Consider the following 17,902-nt stretch of genomic DNA (forward strand, 5'->3'; position numbering starts at 1 on the left):
ACAGCCGCTTCGCCTTGAGCCGTTCGTTCGCTACGAAGAGAGGGAAAAGGGGGGGCGTGGAGGAGAGATGAGGACGAGGATGCGAAGCAACGGGCGTTCGTTTGCATCGAATAGTATCTTGATGGGGAGACAGGACCACTGTGCAAGACAAAGGAGGGGACGTTGGAGCGAGGAGGGAGAAGGCGTGAAGGTGTTCTGGTGACTGGTGTTGGTGTGTGTCTTGGTGGAAAGGGAGTTTATTGATTTCGGTTCACTGTTTCTCTACATAGCAGCACTATCGGGCGTTCATCTGGGTTGATTTCTCCAAGTCGCTGACACTAATCGAATTTACACTACTCTGACTCTACCTACCCATTTCCCCGGCTTCCAATGTCTACATTCCATATTAATTTTTTTTTCATCGTTCCATCTCGTATTGCTAAGCCATGTGCCGATGATGAGGCGATCGGAACAAACCACATCACCCTGTATAAGTCTACGCTTACTACTGCTCCCGTACTTTCCGTATGCTATTTCCCTGGTGAGTTACAGGTGAGAGACAGGCAGACAGGCAAGGTGTTCGCAACCAGTGACCTTTGGGATGGGTTAGGTTACACCCCGCGACGAGGAAGGGATTTGGTTTCGTAGCCCGACTGCCCCAAACAATGACCGAACGGTTTATTTTTGGAGTGCCGAACCCAGACGCTACCGGGCTCTTTCACAAGCCAGACGACGAAACAGGGAGAGGCGACGTAAACATCGGGTACCTACTGGCAACCTGGGGCGGCTCTGTAACTACTTTCCGGAACTACTTCTGCCTCGGTCCCGTTAGACCTGTCTCGCTGCTTATGTCGTAGAGCTATGTTGCATTGCATGAAGGGGTGCGCTCGATCTGGACAGGGCGGGTGCATTAGAACTTTGAAACTCTCCTAAATTTCTTTCTGTCTGTTCTAACCACGCGTCGGTTGGTTGGGTATCAATCATTACATTAACTTATTTCATTTACGAGAAACCGAACGTCCGGCAACGTCCGGCCTTCCTCAACTTAGTCGATCTTCCCATAGTTCGATGACCCCCTTTTCGGTTAGTTCGGGCATGAGGCGCACCAGAATGAGTTCTAGAATTCCGTACAATAAGTGCTTGTTACAATAGGGATCTGAGAAGACGTCGAGAACGCCAGTCTCGATTTCGGATAGAATTCTGTTCTCATCTTCGTCCTCGTCTCCGTTACACATGTCAGCCCGCTTGTCGCCACCGGCCTCGGTCGGCCGCACACCGGTGTCTCCAAATTGCCGCTTTGATCTTTCTGGGGTCAACGTTGCATGGCTGTCTCTAACAGATTTGCCATCATCGGTAAGCCGCACGCGTGCAACTTCCTCTCCAGTACGGTTGGCATTATGTGCCGTGTTATAGCTGTCGGCCTTAAACGGTCCGGACCGCGAGCTCGCGCTTGAAAGAGTGCTAGTAGATCTGATGGACCAAGGCCAGATACTGCTACCATAATAAAGCCTGCCCACCCTCTTCGGAACAAGCGCCAAAAGCGCGCTAGCGCATCTGCGGCGTAGGGCGCCCAGCTGCTCGTCAGACGAAGGAGGGATCAGGCTGGATGGACCTGGGGCGTTATTGGGGAAGACAGCGCCGCGCACGGCTCGAAGGAGTGGGGGAAGACGGGCAGGATCGAGAATATAGACGTGGATGTAGTGCGAAAAAAGTCTGTGCGAGATCAGTACAATGCAAACCATGTACAAGGAGAACATTAATAGAAGCTTCTAAGGAAAGGTCTTGTAGGGAACGTGGGGGGTAGAGTGGTACAAGTGTGACTATATGCGGGATGTTTCGAGGTAGAATGGGGTACGCGATGTTGCATGGATTGCTGAGACGCGAATTCAAAAGAGAGCCAGATGTCCCAGGGCAAGATAATCTTGATCCGTTCTGTAAAACCTTGCTGCAACCATGGCTTCATCGCCAAGGTCCTGTCGACAAATTGTAGCCGAGCTTGATAATGATTGATAATGCGAAGTCGGCCACGCCTGCTTGTATCAAAACGACAAGCGATATGAGGCTTCAAGACATCATGGAGCCTTTGCATGGGGTAGAGAAGCTCGCACAAGGGAGCTAAGAGCTGCATGAGCCCGGGTTACCCCTGGCCTTATCCGATCGGGGAAGAGGCGCGAATATGCGAAGCCGAAGCCTAACGAGCTCAGATCGATTGAGTTTTTGATAGGGACGGCCATGATAGCGTACGATGCGTGCCCAGCACCGGGGTGTTTGACCGCCACACTTTCTTGCTCTCGGAAAGTATTCGAAGCACCCCGGTCCAAGCTACGCAAGCTAGTGATCACCCCTTGGACGATCACGTCCGACTATATCCAGAGCTGAATATACTATGTAGTCGTTTTTGCTCCATCCATCGAACTAATGGTCGGATACAATGCATTATGGCGGGTAAATACGGAAAGCACCAATATCTAAGTAGGATAGCAGACATTGCTAAAACATCTACCAGACTTGAGAGTATCCGTTATAAAATCCATAACCTAACGCCGTGAGCCGGAGATACGTCCGTGCATGTTAGGACGGTACCTACGGGGTCGGCGGCACGAAGCGAAGGGGAAAAGAGTTCGTGGCGTTGTACCAAGGATTGATGGACTGTTTAATGGGATCCTTGGTCGAGGGCAGGAAATCCCTGCAAGCCCCAAAGTTGGGCGCGTAAATAAGGCTCGCGGATGGCCAGGTAGGCCTGGTAGATTCAGCCCCGCGCCGTTTATCGTGCAATCGGATGAAGGACATCTAGGTTTACCCGGTCATTGGTCATGATAAAAAATGACCCTGGAATAATAGAATGCTTCATGCTGGGTCCCTGGTGAATGCCGGACTTTGGATGGATACCTGTTTATCCGGCCATGAAACTAGAGCATTGAAACGTCGCACGGCATCTGCCTCGACTTGAGGTGAAAATGGTCTGGGCCGTGTATACTATACTTTGTCTGGCCGATCTGCCAAGTCGATATCCGATGATACGAAAATTAAAGTAGTGACGGGGGAGGAGATGCCCGTCATGCGCACTTGCGAGAGAGATCGTTTCTGAGAGATGAATGGACAAACTCAGACCCAGTGACCTGAAGCGTATGCGAGGTGACGAGATATATGCTTCTGTGATGAGTGATAGGGGAGGGAAGAAGACTGATTCGCCTACCTATCGATCATCCCGTTAAACCCTGCCAAGTTGCCCGGACCTCTCAGAGCTCCCCATTGCGCCATGGACAAAGTTCCGCTCATCCAGGGCATGCGAGCGTCTATTTCGAGTAAATTCCCAACGCAAGTCCAGAGTTTGAAGTCTGCGATGGGAACATTGACTGGCTGTAAACCAACACCAGAGGTTGGAGGATGGTAGGATTTCTCTCCATAGTCATGAGACGTTGGATCTACCTGGCGGATGGTAGGGATGGACCTGGGAGGGAGTGTTCGGGATAACATGATCGTACTGATAATCAGTCGTATCGAGTTTACTATAACGAACCCCCACTGAATTACGGTCCAAAAAACCTGCTGAATGTACGAGCTGCTTTTGCTCGTAATTAGCGGGACCATCCCGCGGCCTGTCTTTAGATTCGCATCTGGTTCCATGTCTCCAGGTCCAGATGCCTCTATTGTGCTTCTCGCACGCACTACCCTCGTTAGTATAATCAGACCTTCCCATATAAGCCATGGCTCCGAGAGCTTGTTAATGATGAGATTGCCTATGATAAGTTCCGAGAACAGTTGCCCAACCAGCGTCGTCAGGCACTCGTTCTCGAGATCCTCGGTTGGAAGCAAGAGGGCGAGGACGCCCTGCACTAACAGTTGGCGGTATGCACTTTCGTTATCTTCCTGAATTTGTGTGCTGCTGTGTCCAGATTTAGGAACCGGGGACAGGGCAGGCAGCGGCCAGAGCGAATGGTAGATCTCGCGTGGATTCGCTTCGACTGGTGGCCGAGCTACCGTGTTCCTCGCTACTCGATATGCTACATGGTATTGTCAGTAACGAGATGATACTAGACTAAAAACTGAATATGCCGGCCAACCTCGGATATGTGCGTCCAGCAATTCTGGAAGCTCATCGAATAATAAACTCTCGAGATCTACGTTCCGCAACCTCTGTTCCAATGCGCGGGTACAATGTGCAATAATCTGCACGATCTCGGCGACGAAGGTCTCATCCGGCGTAATCCTCGTGTACCAATTTTGGACGAACTCCTTAATAATGATAGCTATTAGGGCATATAGCTGAAGATCTACATCATTTCGGCTCGTAAGAGGCGGTAGTAGATCTTGGATGGGCGCAGGCGTGCTCCTCCCCCTATCTGCCAGGTGCTGGGCGCAAAGCACACGGCGTATGAATGTAGCGGTAGCCTTATCGGACAAGAAGTCGGACGATACGGGACGGGTGGATCGGCGAGGCACCGAGGTTGGTGGAGTTGCACGAGGCGAGCTAGAAGGCTTACTGCCAGTGGAGGCAACGGACTCGGGATTGGTGCTCGAAGTCGCTGATGCCTTTAAGCTGGTCGGAACCGGGCCACCACCTTTAGGCGGGACGGGGCCCGATGGTGCTGCCGTCATCGCCCGGTATAAGGAGAGTACAGTATGTTCACCAGGATATCGTCATGCTAGTTAAATTCAGCGGAGGGCTACCTCGTTCAATATGTACCCAGTATGCTCAGTAGCATGTGGAAGAGGAAGGCCGCAGAGTGGGTTGTAAGCGGTTCGCAAGTGGTTTGGTTGGTTTAGGTTAGGTACCTTGGGTAGTTATTGCGCTAGTTGCTGTCGGTTTGCTGCTGCAGGAACGATAATGTTCTTCGCTGTCAATTTCCTTGTCCCATTTTTTTCTTTTCTTTAGGGGACGCTGCATCTGCAACTGCGCGGCAGCCTGTGCCACCTGCAATGACGTTGGCGGATTAGATTAGCGGCAGAGCGGCGCGCTCCGGAGCCTGCATACCATACCTCATAGGCCTCTGTGCAAGAAAGCACAGGCCTTCAGGGTACATAGCTTCCTGACTTGCATCTACCTATATCGGTGCAAGGATAGCCATGTTACTTTTCCTAATTGTTGAGCCTCATTTATACATACGAACATAGTCATACGTACATGTTGACAATATTTATCAAGTTATTAAGCTCGTATCTATTACGAAAGATGTGACTCTCCAAAATCCGATTATATTTTTCATTGTTTTACTTGTATTTCACTTCATTATGGTGGTTTGTTATACCTAAATTTAATACAACCCATTTGCTTGCACGGAGTGATGTGGTGGTTCCTTATAAACATGGCCGCAGTCCTCTAGTACCGCACTTCTATGGTCATATACATCAATAATTGTACAAGGCCACGCCTTATTCGGTGCTTTTCGTTGTTGCTTCGTATCTGCCAGAATCGTTAGAACCAGGAATCTGAACAAGCTTGAGAATCTCTTATTGTAAAGCACGTACCTCTTTCCTCGGAACGCCCACACCCCCCAGTTACCACAGCTGATATCTTGTGGATCAAGGTCATTGAGATCCCATCGTAAACTCCTGAAGATGTTCTCGCCAGGTTCCATAAGCATGTCAAACTCGCCGCCGCAAGTTTTCTTTACCCATTCAATATCTCTGTCCATGTCATACTGCGTGTAGCCGGTTACTATAATAGGGGCCTTTGTCTCAAGGAGTAGAGGTACCGTTTCTGTCCACTCGTGAGAGCTGGCTGGGTGTCCTAATCCTGGATGGAACATGACAAAACAGTCAAAATACGGATCGTAGGGATAAAACTGGCCAGTCTTATGGAGAGTATGATAGTAATCCACAATGGTGCTAATTTTCATTGTTGGCCACACCCGGTCTTCTACTATGGCACCGAAGGGATTGGATGGAGTTCGGGGTGGCAATGGGAACTCGTCATCTCTGTTGGTCATGCTTTCGGGTCCAATGAAGATAAGGTGAAACTTCCCTCGAGGGAATAGGTGAGCCAACTGTACCCAGACATTCCGAGGGAGAGACGACTCCGCACGAGCTCCTAGGATAAATATTCTCACTGGGGGTGCTTCGGGTCGCAAGCCCTTGATTGTTTCTCCGCTTCCTGTCCTGGGTGGATGTAAAGTATATCGTAGAGCACTTAAGCTTTTCAAGCCTTCAGCCGTGAGCCTGCCACCTTTCCTAATATTATATGGACTAAGCTCGTGTAAGATGCTACCTATCGTTATCGGGTAGGTAAGTAGCCTCGTAACCTGTCGCATGTTCCGGTCATCGTTGATGGCTTCGAATTGTCTCGTATAGAGAAAAGTGTCCCAGTTGGTCATGTTTACAGCGGCTTCTTCCATCTGAGGGCCTGCGTACTCGAATTCGGGGAAGAATCTCCCCGAGCGAAGATCGTGGTCGTCTTCATTAATCTGTCGCAACGTATCGCAAATTTGAAGATGAGCCTCATAATCCTCGGCCCAGTGCTTCTCACTACAATAGACGGGGATTCCACAGTCCGGGCATTCGAAGTCGACGAGGACTGGTGCTTGCGCACCGGAACTTGTAGCGTTAGGTGGGGTATTGGTACTGGCTGGATCTCGCGTGGGTTGATGGTCGGGGTGAGGACAATGGGCGTGTTGCCTTATAAAAGCAGCACGGTGGCGTATTTCGGGAATAGGCGAGTTAGTGAAGGAATGGAAAAGGTCGTCAGGGCGGAGGACCGGAGGTTTCGATTGGTTCTCGTACGTTGCGGCTGGTCCTAGAGCAACTACATCGTCCTCGACTGTTGTTTTTGACTGCCGGCCAAATAGAGATATAGGTCTTGAGAGACACTTGCTAGCTTCAGCGGACGGGACAGGACGCCGCGAATGTATAGTCGGACTGGGAGAGCAGGCCTTTTGCAGTGAGCGTGAAGATGTAGCTTTAGAGAATGACCTTGTCATAGGCGGACGGGCTGTATTGGCTGCGGAGAGCCTTATACACGTCCGGCAAGTATTAGAGGCCGCCAGTCGCATTGAAGGCTCCATTGTTAAAGCCTCCTTGGTAATGGCCTATACAATGGTGGTTATAAATTTGCGACTGGATAGCTCTAAGCTCGAGAAATATACGGCATGAAAGATGCATCTATTTTCATGTACCCTTGTACCTACCTATAGTGGGATGTTTCTCCACACTCCAAATTTGTGTACCTACCTCTATGTACCTTGTGCAAGAGGTCCACTGCGCAGGTGTCGCAGTGAACAGTGTGGATAAAGAATAATCCGGTTAATCCGTCTCAAGACCCACAACCTTAGAGCAAGAGCTTTAACAAACGGGTCAACTTATTGGCGAACTGAATACTTTTAGTGCCTCCAATCAAGTTCTTTAGCTTGATTGAAGCTCCATCAACTTCAGAAATTTTTTGGAGCTTCCTTTACAGGAGGTTACTTAGTTGTCTAAACAAGTTTCATATTTTAACGAAAAGGAGATAGAGATATTAGAAGAGTCGCGCAGGCTTTCTGCGCATCTCCTGCGAAGATGGCGACTACTTCTAATATGTTTCTTTACTCTTTGACTATCCAGCCTCCCACCACAATCACTCAAGCTATTCTCGGTCAATTCTCTGGCACCAAGGAGCAGCAAATCATCACAGCCTCAGGTTCGCGACTCACGCTACTACGTCCCGAGCCATCGCAAGGAAAAGTCATTACCCTTCTCTCTCACGATGTTTTTGGCATCATCAGGTCCATTGCTGCCTTTCGCCTGGCGGGAAGTAATAAGGGTAAGTCTTATATCCGCCCCTTACTTGTGAGGCTTCACTTAGTGATTTTTGAAGCTGGGTCGATAGAAACATTCGAACTGCCGCCTCGACATATGGTGCGGTATCTCGACCCTCGAGGAATTATTGTTTGGCTAGAGCTTTGCTAACCTTTCTACTCACAGACTACATTATACTTGCCACTGATTCGGGACGCATTGCAATAATCGAGTATATCCCTCAACAGAATCGTTTCAAGCAACAGAAGCTCGAAACTTTTGGAAAGTCTGGGGTGCGCCGGGTCGTTCCTGGGCAGTATCTAGCCTGTGACCCTAAAGGTCGTGCCTGTCTCATCGCGTCGATCGAAAAGAACAAGTTGGTCTATGTCCTGAACCGAAATGCTCAGGCAGAGCTTACTATTTCTTCGCCCCTAGAGGCGCACAAACCGGGAACGATTGTGCTCTCGATGGTCGCTTTAGATGTCGGTTACGCCAACCCAGTATTTGCAGCGTTGGAGGTCGATTACTCCGAAGCAGACCAAGACCCTTCAGGCCAAGCTCTCACTGAGATTGAGACGCAGTTAGTCTACTACGAATTAGACCTTGGGTTAAATCATGTTGTCAGAAAATGGCATGAACCAGTTGATCCTACTGCGTCTATACTGTTCCAAGTTCCCGGCGGTAATGATGGGCCTAGCGGTGTTTTGGTATGTGGAGAAGAGAATGTCACCTATAGGCACTCTAACCAGGAAGCATTCCGTGTGCCGATTCCCAGAAGAAAAGGCGCAACAGAAGATCCTCAGCGAAAGCGTTCAATCGTCTCCGGTGTCATGCACAAACTAAAGGGAAATGCAGGCGCATTCTTTTTTCTCCTACAAACGGAGGATGGTGACCTTTTCAAGGTTACTATTGACATGGCTGAAGATGATGATGGTAATGCAACTGGAGAAGTACGAAGGCTCAAAATTAAGTATTTCGACACCGTCCCGGTCTCTACAAACCTCTGCATTCTGAAGAGCGGTTTCTTGTTTGTTGCCAGCGAATTTGGGAACCACCACTTTTACCAGTTCGAGAAGCTAGGCGATGATGACGATGAATTGGAGTTCACCAGCGACGCCTTCCCGACAGACCCACAGGCATCATACAATCCCGCCTATTTCTACCCTAGGCCGGCTGAAAATCTAAGTCTGGTTGAGAGTATCGATTCAATGAATCCCCTTATTGATTGCAAGGTGGCTAACTTAACCGGTGATGATGCACCACAAATTTACTCTATCTGCGGAAATGGTGCGCGGAGCACGTTTAGGACTCTGAAGCATGGTCTAGAGGTCAATGAAATAGTAGCCTCGGAGCTCCCAGGAGTCCCATCTGCTGTTTGGACTACCAAGCTTAACAGAGACGATCAATACGACGCTTATATTGTCCTCTCGTTTAGCAACGGTACTTTGGTGCTTAGCATTGGTGAGACTGTAGAGGAGGTAACTGATACCGGTTTCCTCTCAACAGTTTCAACGTTGGCCGTTCAGCAACTTGGCGATGACGGCCTCGTTCAGGTACATCCCAAAGGTATCCGACATATCGTTCGAGGGCGAGTAAATGAATGGGAAGCGCCACAACATCGATCAATTGTTGCCGCTTCCACCAACGAACGACAAGTTGCTGTTGCGTTAAGCTCGGGTGAAATCGTCTATTTCGAGATGGCCGATGATGGGTCCTTGGCTGAATATGACGAAAAGAAAGAGATGTTCGGGACTGTTACCTGCCTAAGTTTGGGTGAGGTTCCCGAAGGTCGTTTGCGAAGTTCATTCCTTGCTGTTGGGTGTGATGACTGCACCGTCCGAATCCTTAGTCTGGACCTGGAGTCCACCCTCGAGAGCAAATCTGTGCAGGCGCTAACTGCTGCCCCATCTTCACTTTCTATAATGTCTATGGAGGACTCAGCATCAGGCGGTTCAACCTTATACCTGCACATTGGCTTGCATTCGGGCGTCTATTTACGGACTGTTCTAGACGAGGTGACTGGAGAATTGACTGATACCCGTCAGAAATTCCTTGGGCCTAAAGCTGTACGACTCTTCCAGACCTCAGTCCAAGGCCGTACCTGCGTCCTAGCTCTCAGCTCGAGAACTTGGTTGGGCTACTCGGACCCAATCACGAAGGGTTTTATGATGACTCCTCTAGATTACAGCGATTTGGAATGGGGATGGAATTTCAGTAGCGAGCAGTGCGAAGAAGGTATGGTGGGCATTCAAGGCCAAAATCTTAAGTAAGTGAATTTTCCTATTCTATATTCAAGCTGAAGAATGATGAGAAACTGGGATCCGATGCCTAGGCTATGAGGTCTTTACGCATACCAATTGTTCCTACTGAACTTCACACAATTCCTACCTAAATATGAGATCTATAAAAAAATGACAAGATGCTAACGGTAGCAGAATCTTCTCTATCGACAGGTTGGGGGACACTCTACTACAACAATCGATACCACTCACCTATACCCCAAGACGTCTCGCTAAACACCCCGATCAACCCTATTTCTATACTATCGAATCTGACAATAACACGTTGCCACCTGAGCTACGTGCTCAACTCCTGGCTGACCCTGGTGTCGTCAATGGCGACGCCGCCGTACTGCCACCCGAGGAGTTCGGATATCCTAGAGGCCGTGGTAGATGGGCGTCTTGTATCAGCGTCGTGGATCCATTAACGGAGAAGCGAGTTCTGCAAACGCTAGAATTGACCGACAACGAAGCTGCCGTTAGTATGGCAGCGGTCTCATTCGCGAGTCAGGACAACGAGACATTTCTCGTGGTTGGTACTGGGAAGGACTTAATTGTCAGTCCCCGTCAGTTTAGCGCAGGATATATACATGTCTACAGATTCCGTGACAACGGCAAAGAGATCGAATTCATTCATAAGACCAAGGTAGAAGAACCACCCATGGCACTAGTGCAATTCCAAGGTCGACTACTGGCAGGAATTGGCAAAACCCTTCGTGCCTACGATCTTGGGCTTCGCCAACTTCTTCGAAAGGCGCAAGCTGAGGTCGCACCACAGCTCATTGTCTCCTTACAAACTCAGGGCAGTCGTATTATCGTTGGTGACGTTCAGCAAGGTGTGACGTATGTCGTATATAAATACGAGAGTAACAAACTGATACCGTTCGCTGACGACACAATACCACGCTGGACAACTTGCACAACTATGGTAGATTATGAGTCAGTTGCTGGTGGAGATAAATTCGGAAATATCTGGATTGTACGATGTCCACAAAAAGCAAGTGAGGAGGCCGACGAAGACGGAACCGGTGCGCATCTACAGCACGCCAGGGAATATTTGCATGGCGTAAACCACCGCTTGAGTCTCATGGCCCATTTTTACACACAGGATGTGCCCACCAGTATAAGCAAGACCAACCTGGTGGTGGGTGGACAAGATGTACTTCTCTGGAGCGGGATACAAGGGACTATTGGCGTATTTATCCCTTTTGTTAGTCGAGAAGACGCGGATTTCTTCCAGAGCCTTGAATCGCACATGCGAAGTGAGGATCCACCCCTTGCTGGAAGAGATCACCTTATATACCGGGGTTACTATGCTCCCGTCAAAGGCGTTATTGATGGCGACCTATGTGAAAGATTCACATTGCTTCCTAATGATAAGAAGCAGATGATTGCAGGAGAGCTGGATCGTTCGGTCCGAGAGATCGAGAGAAAGCTATCTGTAAGTGAAATCTACTAAACTCTTCTACCCTTGAATTGAATCCCAAGCTTACATTCAACTAGGACGTACGAACTCGGTCGGCATTTTGATAAGGGAAGGCTGGGCAATGCAATGGCGCCTGGAGTAATAAGGAGCACACTGTATTTACGAAATGAATTTCTGGAATCCGGATAGCGGAACACTTAATCGAATGGTTAGTATGTCCATTTAAACCTACGAACTTTCTCGTAGTATCCTCAAGGGTACGAAATTGTGTTTAAAACTTATCCCTATATAATCCAGAAGCGCCAAAATTTCAAACACAAGCCATATTTATCTTTATTTCTCTATCCTCTACGCCCTCTCCAATACGAGCTCCTATTGGCTGGCCTCGCAATCCCTTTACCTCTTCCCGCCGCCTCGACTGGATGTGTCCGTTCCCACTCTTCATCGGCGAAGAAGGCTTCGGTTGCCATTTCGAGATCATAGCCGGCCTGCTCCAAGTAAAGGACGGCAACGTCGTATTCATGGACCTTACACGTCACCATCCATCGCCGGATCTTAGATTTTCGCGCCTCTTCTTCTTCGCCCTCGATAGGTCGTGGCGACAGGCTCACGCCACCCTTATAGTACTCTCCAGGTATGAGTACAGTCTGTCGCCCTAGAATTAGGTGATCACTTGTGATATTATTGGCGCGCCTAAGAACCGATGCGGGGACACCGTATCGGAGGGAAAGAGAGGAAATAGTATCATGCTCATGATTTAAGAAGTGTAGGGTATCTTCTGCCGGCTTGTCGAGAGAATCAAAAGAGACGGACTTTGCGTCTAATTGGTTTGGGACTTTTTGCGTTGCGGACGGCGTATACGGCGGTGGTGCAGCTAATGTGTTTTTTGATGAACTGGTTGCGACCGAAGATTCGTATGAAGGAGGGTCTTTTAGACCTGGCGGGAGTTTCGTGTCTATTAACGAAATTTGACAATAGGGACAATAGGTATTAAAGCGAGGATTATTCTACTCACGATGGTCAGTTCGTCTAGAAATGTCGGGACAAGGCAGAGAGACGGGATCAACGCACACTACGACAGTTACCACATATTACCCTTTGGCAACACTCTAACAGGCGATCCTTCGGTAGAGGCTTTTCCGAGTCGCTATATCGTGGAACGTCGCAGAGGAGAGTTGCGCAGGTGCAGCAAGACTCAACAGGCTTTATAATAGGTTTCGCGAAAGTCATATTGCCTAAATTGAGTGATAATATATAATAATATATGATACTATATAAGCGTAACTTGGGGGATGCTAGGTGCAATACCAGATGTAATAATCATGACTTTTGATACATGTATGTATGAAGTATGTATGAAAGGTCAAATGCTTCACTACCCGTGCTAAGATGCGAAGGTGGCGTGCCAGTGATAGATCATAGGAGCAGGTGCCTTTCCGCGTATGACGTTAAGCTTATCGATAAACATAAATAAGTCGGAGATTATAAATTGAAGGCTCTAGCTCGGGTGGGTACTTTCTGATGTCAGCGGTACATAAGTACGTAGCGCTCTGTGACCCAAGAACTTGTGACTAAGAACTGTTCTTTAATGCCCGTCATAATCATGTTGCCTACCAAATTGATGCATATCACCCCTTAAAGCTAATACCTATGGCATTGTCCACAAAGTAGATGTTCTCGAAATCGAAGTCTCGCAATCGAAGGGATAAATAGCAACGAGTGCCACCCTAAGCCCATTACACCATTACATGACAATTAAGCGGCAAACGTCGGTTAAGCGACAAAAGCGCATCCCCTATACGCAGCTTTGGAGCAACGAGGACCTGAAACTATCGATTAGCTTCCCTTCCCTTACGAATCGTCCGAAATTGTACACAACGTAACGGTAAACGGTAAACGGTAAACGGTATTTAAACCATAACCATACATCGATAGCTTCAAATGCAATAGTAGTACTTCGTACACAAGCCTTAAACCTTCGCTCGGTGCTTCAGTCAAAATGGCCACCGCCGCCACCACAGCGCCATCCTCTGCAGCTCATCCTCCTCCCCCCAAACCTCCGAGTCCATCGGTCCCTGTTATCCTCCACGAAGCCGGACTCGATTCGCCCTCATTTCGGGCTTCTGCTCTGTATTTTGCCGAACAAGTAGATGCGATCGAACGATGGTTAGAAGGCTATGTTAGGACAACAGCTAAACTATCCCACGAGTTGCTTGGCGTGGAGGAAACCATAAATAACTATCTAAGCAAGGTCATTCCGCCCCCGAATATTAATGTGGTCGATAACGACTATGCCGCATTGGCACTTAAAAGGTTCAGTGAGGGATCGAGGGAGTGGTGGATGCAGGTCTTGAATGCTGCTAGGAAAATGGAGACAATGTCGGTCGAGCCGATTCGAGCATTTCTCCAAGGCGATTTGCGAAATTTTAAGGAGACCAGAAGAGCATTAGAACAAACACAGAAGATCTTCGATACTACGTTGGCTCGGTACGTAAGTCAGTCTAAGACGAAGGAACCCTCCTCGCTGCGAGAGGATGCCTTTTCCGTATACGAGACTCGTAAGGCTTATCTGAAGGCATCAATGGACTTCTGCTTCTTCGCGCCTCAATTCCGCCTCAATCTTGACAAGCTACTCGTGCGAATATCTTGCGACCTCTGGCGCGATATGAAGAGGTCCCGGGACGCTGCAGGAAGCTTTGGGAAATATGGTCACGAGATGGATCGCGTGAGAGGATGGTCAAAGGAGATGGAACTCTCCGAGCCCGTTTTCAAACGCGAGCTACAGATATCGCGCCGCGATATCGGAGAGAGTACTCTAGCGGCATTTAAACCGTCACGAGAGATCGACGACTATAGCGCATCGACTGTGCCATTCCTAGGATCTAGGGGGCCTATGAACGTCTCTACGGCCGATCAGTCCGCTGCGATAATGGAGAAACAAGGCTGGCTGTTCCTACGGACTATAACAGGCAAGCCATCTCGAACGAACTGGATTCGAAGATGGTATTACTGCCGAGAAGGTATCTTTGGCTGGCTCGTAAACAGCCCTCAGGGTGTCTTGCAAGGCGACGAGATCGGTGTCCTTCTATGCAATGTAAAGCCCGCCGTAGGAGAGGAACGTCGGTTCTGCTTCGAGGTGAAAACCAAGAACCAGACACTACTACTCCAAGCCGAGACGCAAGCTCAATTAATAGAGTGGCTCGAGGTTTTTGACGTCGCAAAGAAAAGGGCTTTCGAAGCAAGCGTTACTAGGGATAGCTCGTCTCTTCCAGGTGGTGTTGATCCAGCCTTCTCTATTACACCACCTTCGCTTCCGGAATTCTCAGCCAAATCTTTGGATGTCCAGATTGATGATGGGGCAGGTGTCGAGCGATCTGGAACTCTACCAGCTCCTGAGGTTGGATTAGTACCCCGGCCCAGCTTTGATATCACCACAGCTCCTCCGAAGCGGTCAGTGACGTCGCTAGCCCGTGAGGAAGGGGAGAGTGGTCGAGAACACGCAGCCAGGATCATGCAGAAGCTGGATCTTCATCGGAAAGCTACTTTCACCTCAAGCATGGATACAGGGCCATTATCATCACCAGCGCCGACAGGGGGTATAGCTAGTCTGATATCCGCCAGTCACGGTCTACTACCAGGTTATCCTCCCACTACCTCCAAACAACAGCAACCGGGACTCGTCTTACCGGGTCCCGAATCGCAACCTGGTAGTCTTGCACCTCCGACACTAGCGAAGCCACCGGCAACGACCCATCTTAGTAAGACGGCTGTTGTGTATAGCGGCGACAGAGTACTGAATACGAATGCATGGCATACTTTGCCGACGGCGATAGTAGCTAATTATTGGGGAAGCAACACCTGGGGTCATGAATACTCCCCAAAGATTCCTCGAACCGACAAAGATGTTGACGATCCATTTGGACCAAACTCGCCCTCGATTAAGATGACTACACTCGGCGAGGGTGAAGAGTTCAGAAGCCCGGTTTCGTCGCATAAGAAGGCTATCAGCATGGATGCCAAGATAAACCATCCAAAAATCGTCCTGCCCGCTCCAGAAAAACCATCGCCGGAGGCTTTCTCTCCTGATTATCCCATAGAACTGAAGACCAACTCAGCACAGTTCAGGTTACTTTTCCCGAGTGTACCACTAGATGAAAAGCTGGTCTTGGTCTTCAGAGCTTCTTGGACTAGCACCTCGGAAGCTGACCGTGACGTGCCCCAGATGGCTGGCAACGGGCGAATCTACGTTACTCCAGATAATATGTACTTCTACGGCCATCAAATGGGCTTCGTCATAACGTATACCATTAACCTCGACACCATTACAGAAGTAACGGCTGCTCCTGGCAGAGATTGCGACTTCATTTTTCTTCATTTGAATCAGGGTACTGACGACATTGGATACACCCGAATAACAATAAAAATATTCCTCGAAGATCTTGATCTCTTACACGCGCGTCTGAACCTACTCGTTGACGACCTGCAAGCTGAAGAGCCCATGGACCTACCTGAGCTCATCAGAGCGCTCATCAATTTGGAGAAGGAAGAAACGGACAGAAGAAGCCCCAGCGTAGATAGTTGGGAAGAAATTTCAGAGCATACTCCTATCGATGATGGTACTGCCGGTGGTAGGGCCATCAGTCCCCGGTATCACAACTCAGCTTACAACTCTCGACGCAGAGGCGCGAGAAAGCCTCTTCCTAAGTTCCAGCTCCCAACCCATCCAGTAATCTACGAGCCCGAAGATATGCAGAAGAAGGTTGCCGAGCGGAACTTCGAAATTAGCGCTAAAGCATGCTTCCACGTCTTGTTCGGAGATAAGAGCTTCGTCTTTCCTAAGCTCTACTTTGAGCGAAGGGCCCAGCATATCGCCCAAGGCCCTTGGAAATTAAACGAGGCGGGACATATGCACAGGCAATTTCGTTTTAGCGTCAATTATACTACGAGGCTAGGTCGGTCAAGGGCCGAAGAAGTCACTGATGAGCAAACAATCGAAGTGTTCAGCGACCACGTCACATATGTGGTTACGCATGTTAAAAGCCCATGGCATCTACCTCATGCACATAGTTTTAAGTTGGTCACCAAGATTGTCATCACTCATGTCGCCAAGTCAAAATGCAAGCTCGCTATCTTCACGAAGGTGGTGTGGTCAAAACCACCAGCTCTTGCCAAGAACCTAGTCGAACGGCAAGCGCTCGACGACGCCAGCCAGGATGCCGAAGATATTGCCGAAGTTGCGACGGATCAAGTGCGAAAACTCGGACATCACAGTCGTACGAAGAGGGCTATCCAGGTCTACGGACATATAGGCCTACAAACTCAGGTTGTGGTCTTCACGCCCGGAGACAACGGCACGTCGAGAAAGCCACAAATTAACCCGCGGACACTGGGTTCGATGCTGTTAGAAACCATCAGGTCCTTCGCCGATAGTGTTGCATCGTCGCTGATGATGTGGACGTTTGCAGCTATAAAGAAGTTATGGGATGTGGTATCAGCAGAGCGGCTTATCCTAGCCTTGCTCGGGTTCAGCATACTTACGAACGTAGTAATTTCATCCCAAAGCACATCAACATGGTGGTCCGAACGGCGCGCGGCCAGCTTCATGAACCGAGTCGGCGTGGGCCCGAACATTGTGATGAGCAAAGCGATCTACATAGCGGACCTAGACGAAGCGGCGAGAAGCTCCAAGGCCCTCCCCGCGTGGCCGCAGGACAGCTACTGCTACTCGACATTCCAGTCCATCGCTAACAGTAGCGACGCGGACGCGCCGTACGAGTACGCGGGGTCATCGTTATCATGGAGCTCGAGCCGCGCGACGGCGCGCCGCCTGCGCCAGACAAGACAGAAGCTCGGCGGGTACCGGCACGACTTACTAGTTGCGATGCGCACGGTCAACAGCGTGGAGCGCGAGATGATGCACGCCGAGTGGGAGAACTGGCTACTAGACGAGAACCGCCGCTGCGAGCAGGTGGAAATCCTTCTTGCAGCGTGGAACGACTCGGCGGATGGAGGGAAGCTCAAGGGGGAGATGGCGCAGAAGGTTCTGCATAGTAATATCGGAGATGCCAAGGACAAAGATAAAGATGAAGCGAAAAGAAGAAATTTGCAAAGGTGGCATGAGGAGTATTGCGGTAGCTGCAGGGCGGATCGCAAGACGCTACTCGAGGAGAGGGAGAGCCTAAGCTTGGCTGCGGCGGTGTTGTAGATAAGGAAGAAGGGGAATAAATTGGAAGTAGATGATTGGGGGAGTGAAGTGGGTTGTGAATAGAGGCTTCTCACGGAGCAAGGCGAGCGAGTATACAAACAAACAAGTACCTAATTGGGAGAGAGGAGTGGCATGTACCATATTGTATGGAGGGAGGAGCACTACTGGGTATCATCACTTGGGATTGTTTAGTAGAAGTCTAGGTTGGAAATACGAATACCCGTAAGCGTAATATAATATATATTATTACTATTCTGCTTCGCATATATAGATCTCTAATGAATACGCCGTTGGGCTTGAATA

General features: G+C 49.4%; 5 protein-coding genes across 5 annotated transcripts; 2 read left to right on the plus strand and 3 right to left on the minus strand.

The window, feature by feature from the left end:
- Positions 1–823: 823 nt before the first annotated feature.
- F4817DRAFT_143832 (PXA domain-containing protein) lies at positions 824–5,094 on the minus strand. Its single transcript, XM_049297898.1, has 3 exons — positions 4,044–5,094; positions 3,176–3,983; positions 824–1,692 (listed from the first exon to the last, which is right to left on the minus strand). Exons 1-3 carry the CDS (start codon positions 4,576–4,578, stop codon positions 1,020–1,022), a joined length of 2,016 nt encoding a protein of 671 aa, XP_049158051.1. The 5' UTR covers positions 4,579–5,094; the 3' UTR covers positions 824–1,019.
- A 258-nt stretch (positions 5,095–5,352) lies between these two features.
- Positions 5,353–6,980, minus strand: F4817DRAFT_316816 (zinc-finger of mitochondrial splicing suppressor 51-domain-containing protein; the record flags this gene model as incomplete). The annotated part of the gene is made up of 2 exons (XM_049300727.1): positions 5,353–5,383; positions 5,449–6,980. The coding sequence occupies 2 exons, from the start codon at positions 6,978–6,980 to the stop codon at positions 5,353–5,355; spliced, it is 1,563 nt and encodes a 520-aa protein (XP_049158052.1).
- Positions 6,981–7,470: 490 nt separating this feature from the next.
- Positions 7,471–11,498, plus strand: F4817DRAFT_365994 (pre-mRNA-splicing factor rse-1; the record flags this gene model as incomplete). Its single annotated transcript, XM_049306937.1, has 4 exons — positions 7,471–7,714; positions 7,876–9,955; positions 10,125–11,409; positions 11,472–11,498. The coding sequence occupies 4 exons, from the start codon at positions 7,471–7,473 to the stop codon at positions 11,496–11,498; spliced, it is 3,636 nt and encodes a 1,211-aa protein (XP_049158053.1).
- An 83-nt stretch (positions 11,499–11,581) lies between these two features.
- On the minus strand, positions 11,582–12,809 carry F4817DRAFT_144016 (uncharacterized protein). The gene is made up of 2 exons (XM_049297900.1): positions 12,466–12,809; positions 11,582–12,401 (listed from the first exon to the last, which is right to left on the minus strand). The coding sequence occupies exons 1-2, from the start codon at positions 12,622–12,624 to the stop codon at positions 11,736–11,738; spliced, it is 825 nt and encodes a 274-aa protein (XP_049158054.1). The 5' UTR covers positions 12,625–12,809; the 3' UTR covers positions 11,582–11,735.
- Positions 12,810–12,953: 144 nt separating this feature from the next.
- On the plus strand, positions 12,954–17,863 carry F4817DRAFT_340515 (uncharacterized protein). The gene has a single exon (XM_049303641.1). The coding sequence runs from the start codon at positions 13,394–13,396 to the stop codon at positions 17,597–17,599; it is 4,206 nt and encodes a 1,401-aa protein (XP_049158055.1). The 5' UTR covers positions 12,954–13,393; the 3' UTR covers positions 17,600–17,863.
- The last annotated feature ends 39 nt before the right edge of the window (positions 17,864–17,902 follow it).

Source organism: Daldinia loculata, assembly GCF_022478755.1.
Source record: "Daldinia loculata strain CBS 113971 unplaced genomic scaffold F4817scaffold_31, whole genome shotgun sequence".
In the NCBI taxonomy this organism is placed as follows: Eukaryota; Fungi; Ascomycota; class Sordariomycetes; order Xylariales; family Hypoxylaceae; genus Daldinia; species Daldinia loculata.

Coding starts and splice junctions, on each gene's coding strand:
- F4817DRAFT_340515 (XM_049303641.1), top strand. CDS start 13,394: ATGGCCACCGCCGCCACCACAGCGCCATCCTCTGCAGCTCATCCTCCT.
- F4817DRAFT_144016 (XM_049297900.1), bottom strand. CDS start 12,624: ATGACTTTCGCGAAACCTATTATAAAGCCTGTTGAGTCTTGCTGCACC. Junction 12,402..12,465: donor TATGTGGTAACTGTCGTAGT/GTGCGTTGATCC, acceptor CATCGTGAGTAG/AATAATCCTCGCTTTAATAC.
- F4817DRAFT_143832 (XM_049297898.1), bottom strand. CDS start 4,578: ATGACGGCAGCACCATCGGGCCCCGTCCCGCCTAAAGGTGGTGGCCCG. Junction 3,984..4,043: donor GCTGGACGCACATATCCGAG/GTTGGCCGGCAT, acceptor AATACCATGTAG/CATATCGAGTAGCGAGGAAC. Junction 1,693..3,175: donor TTTAACGGGATGATCGATAG/GTAGGCGAATCA, acceptor GATCTCGCACAG/ACTTTTTTCGCACTACATCC.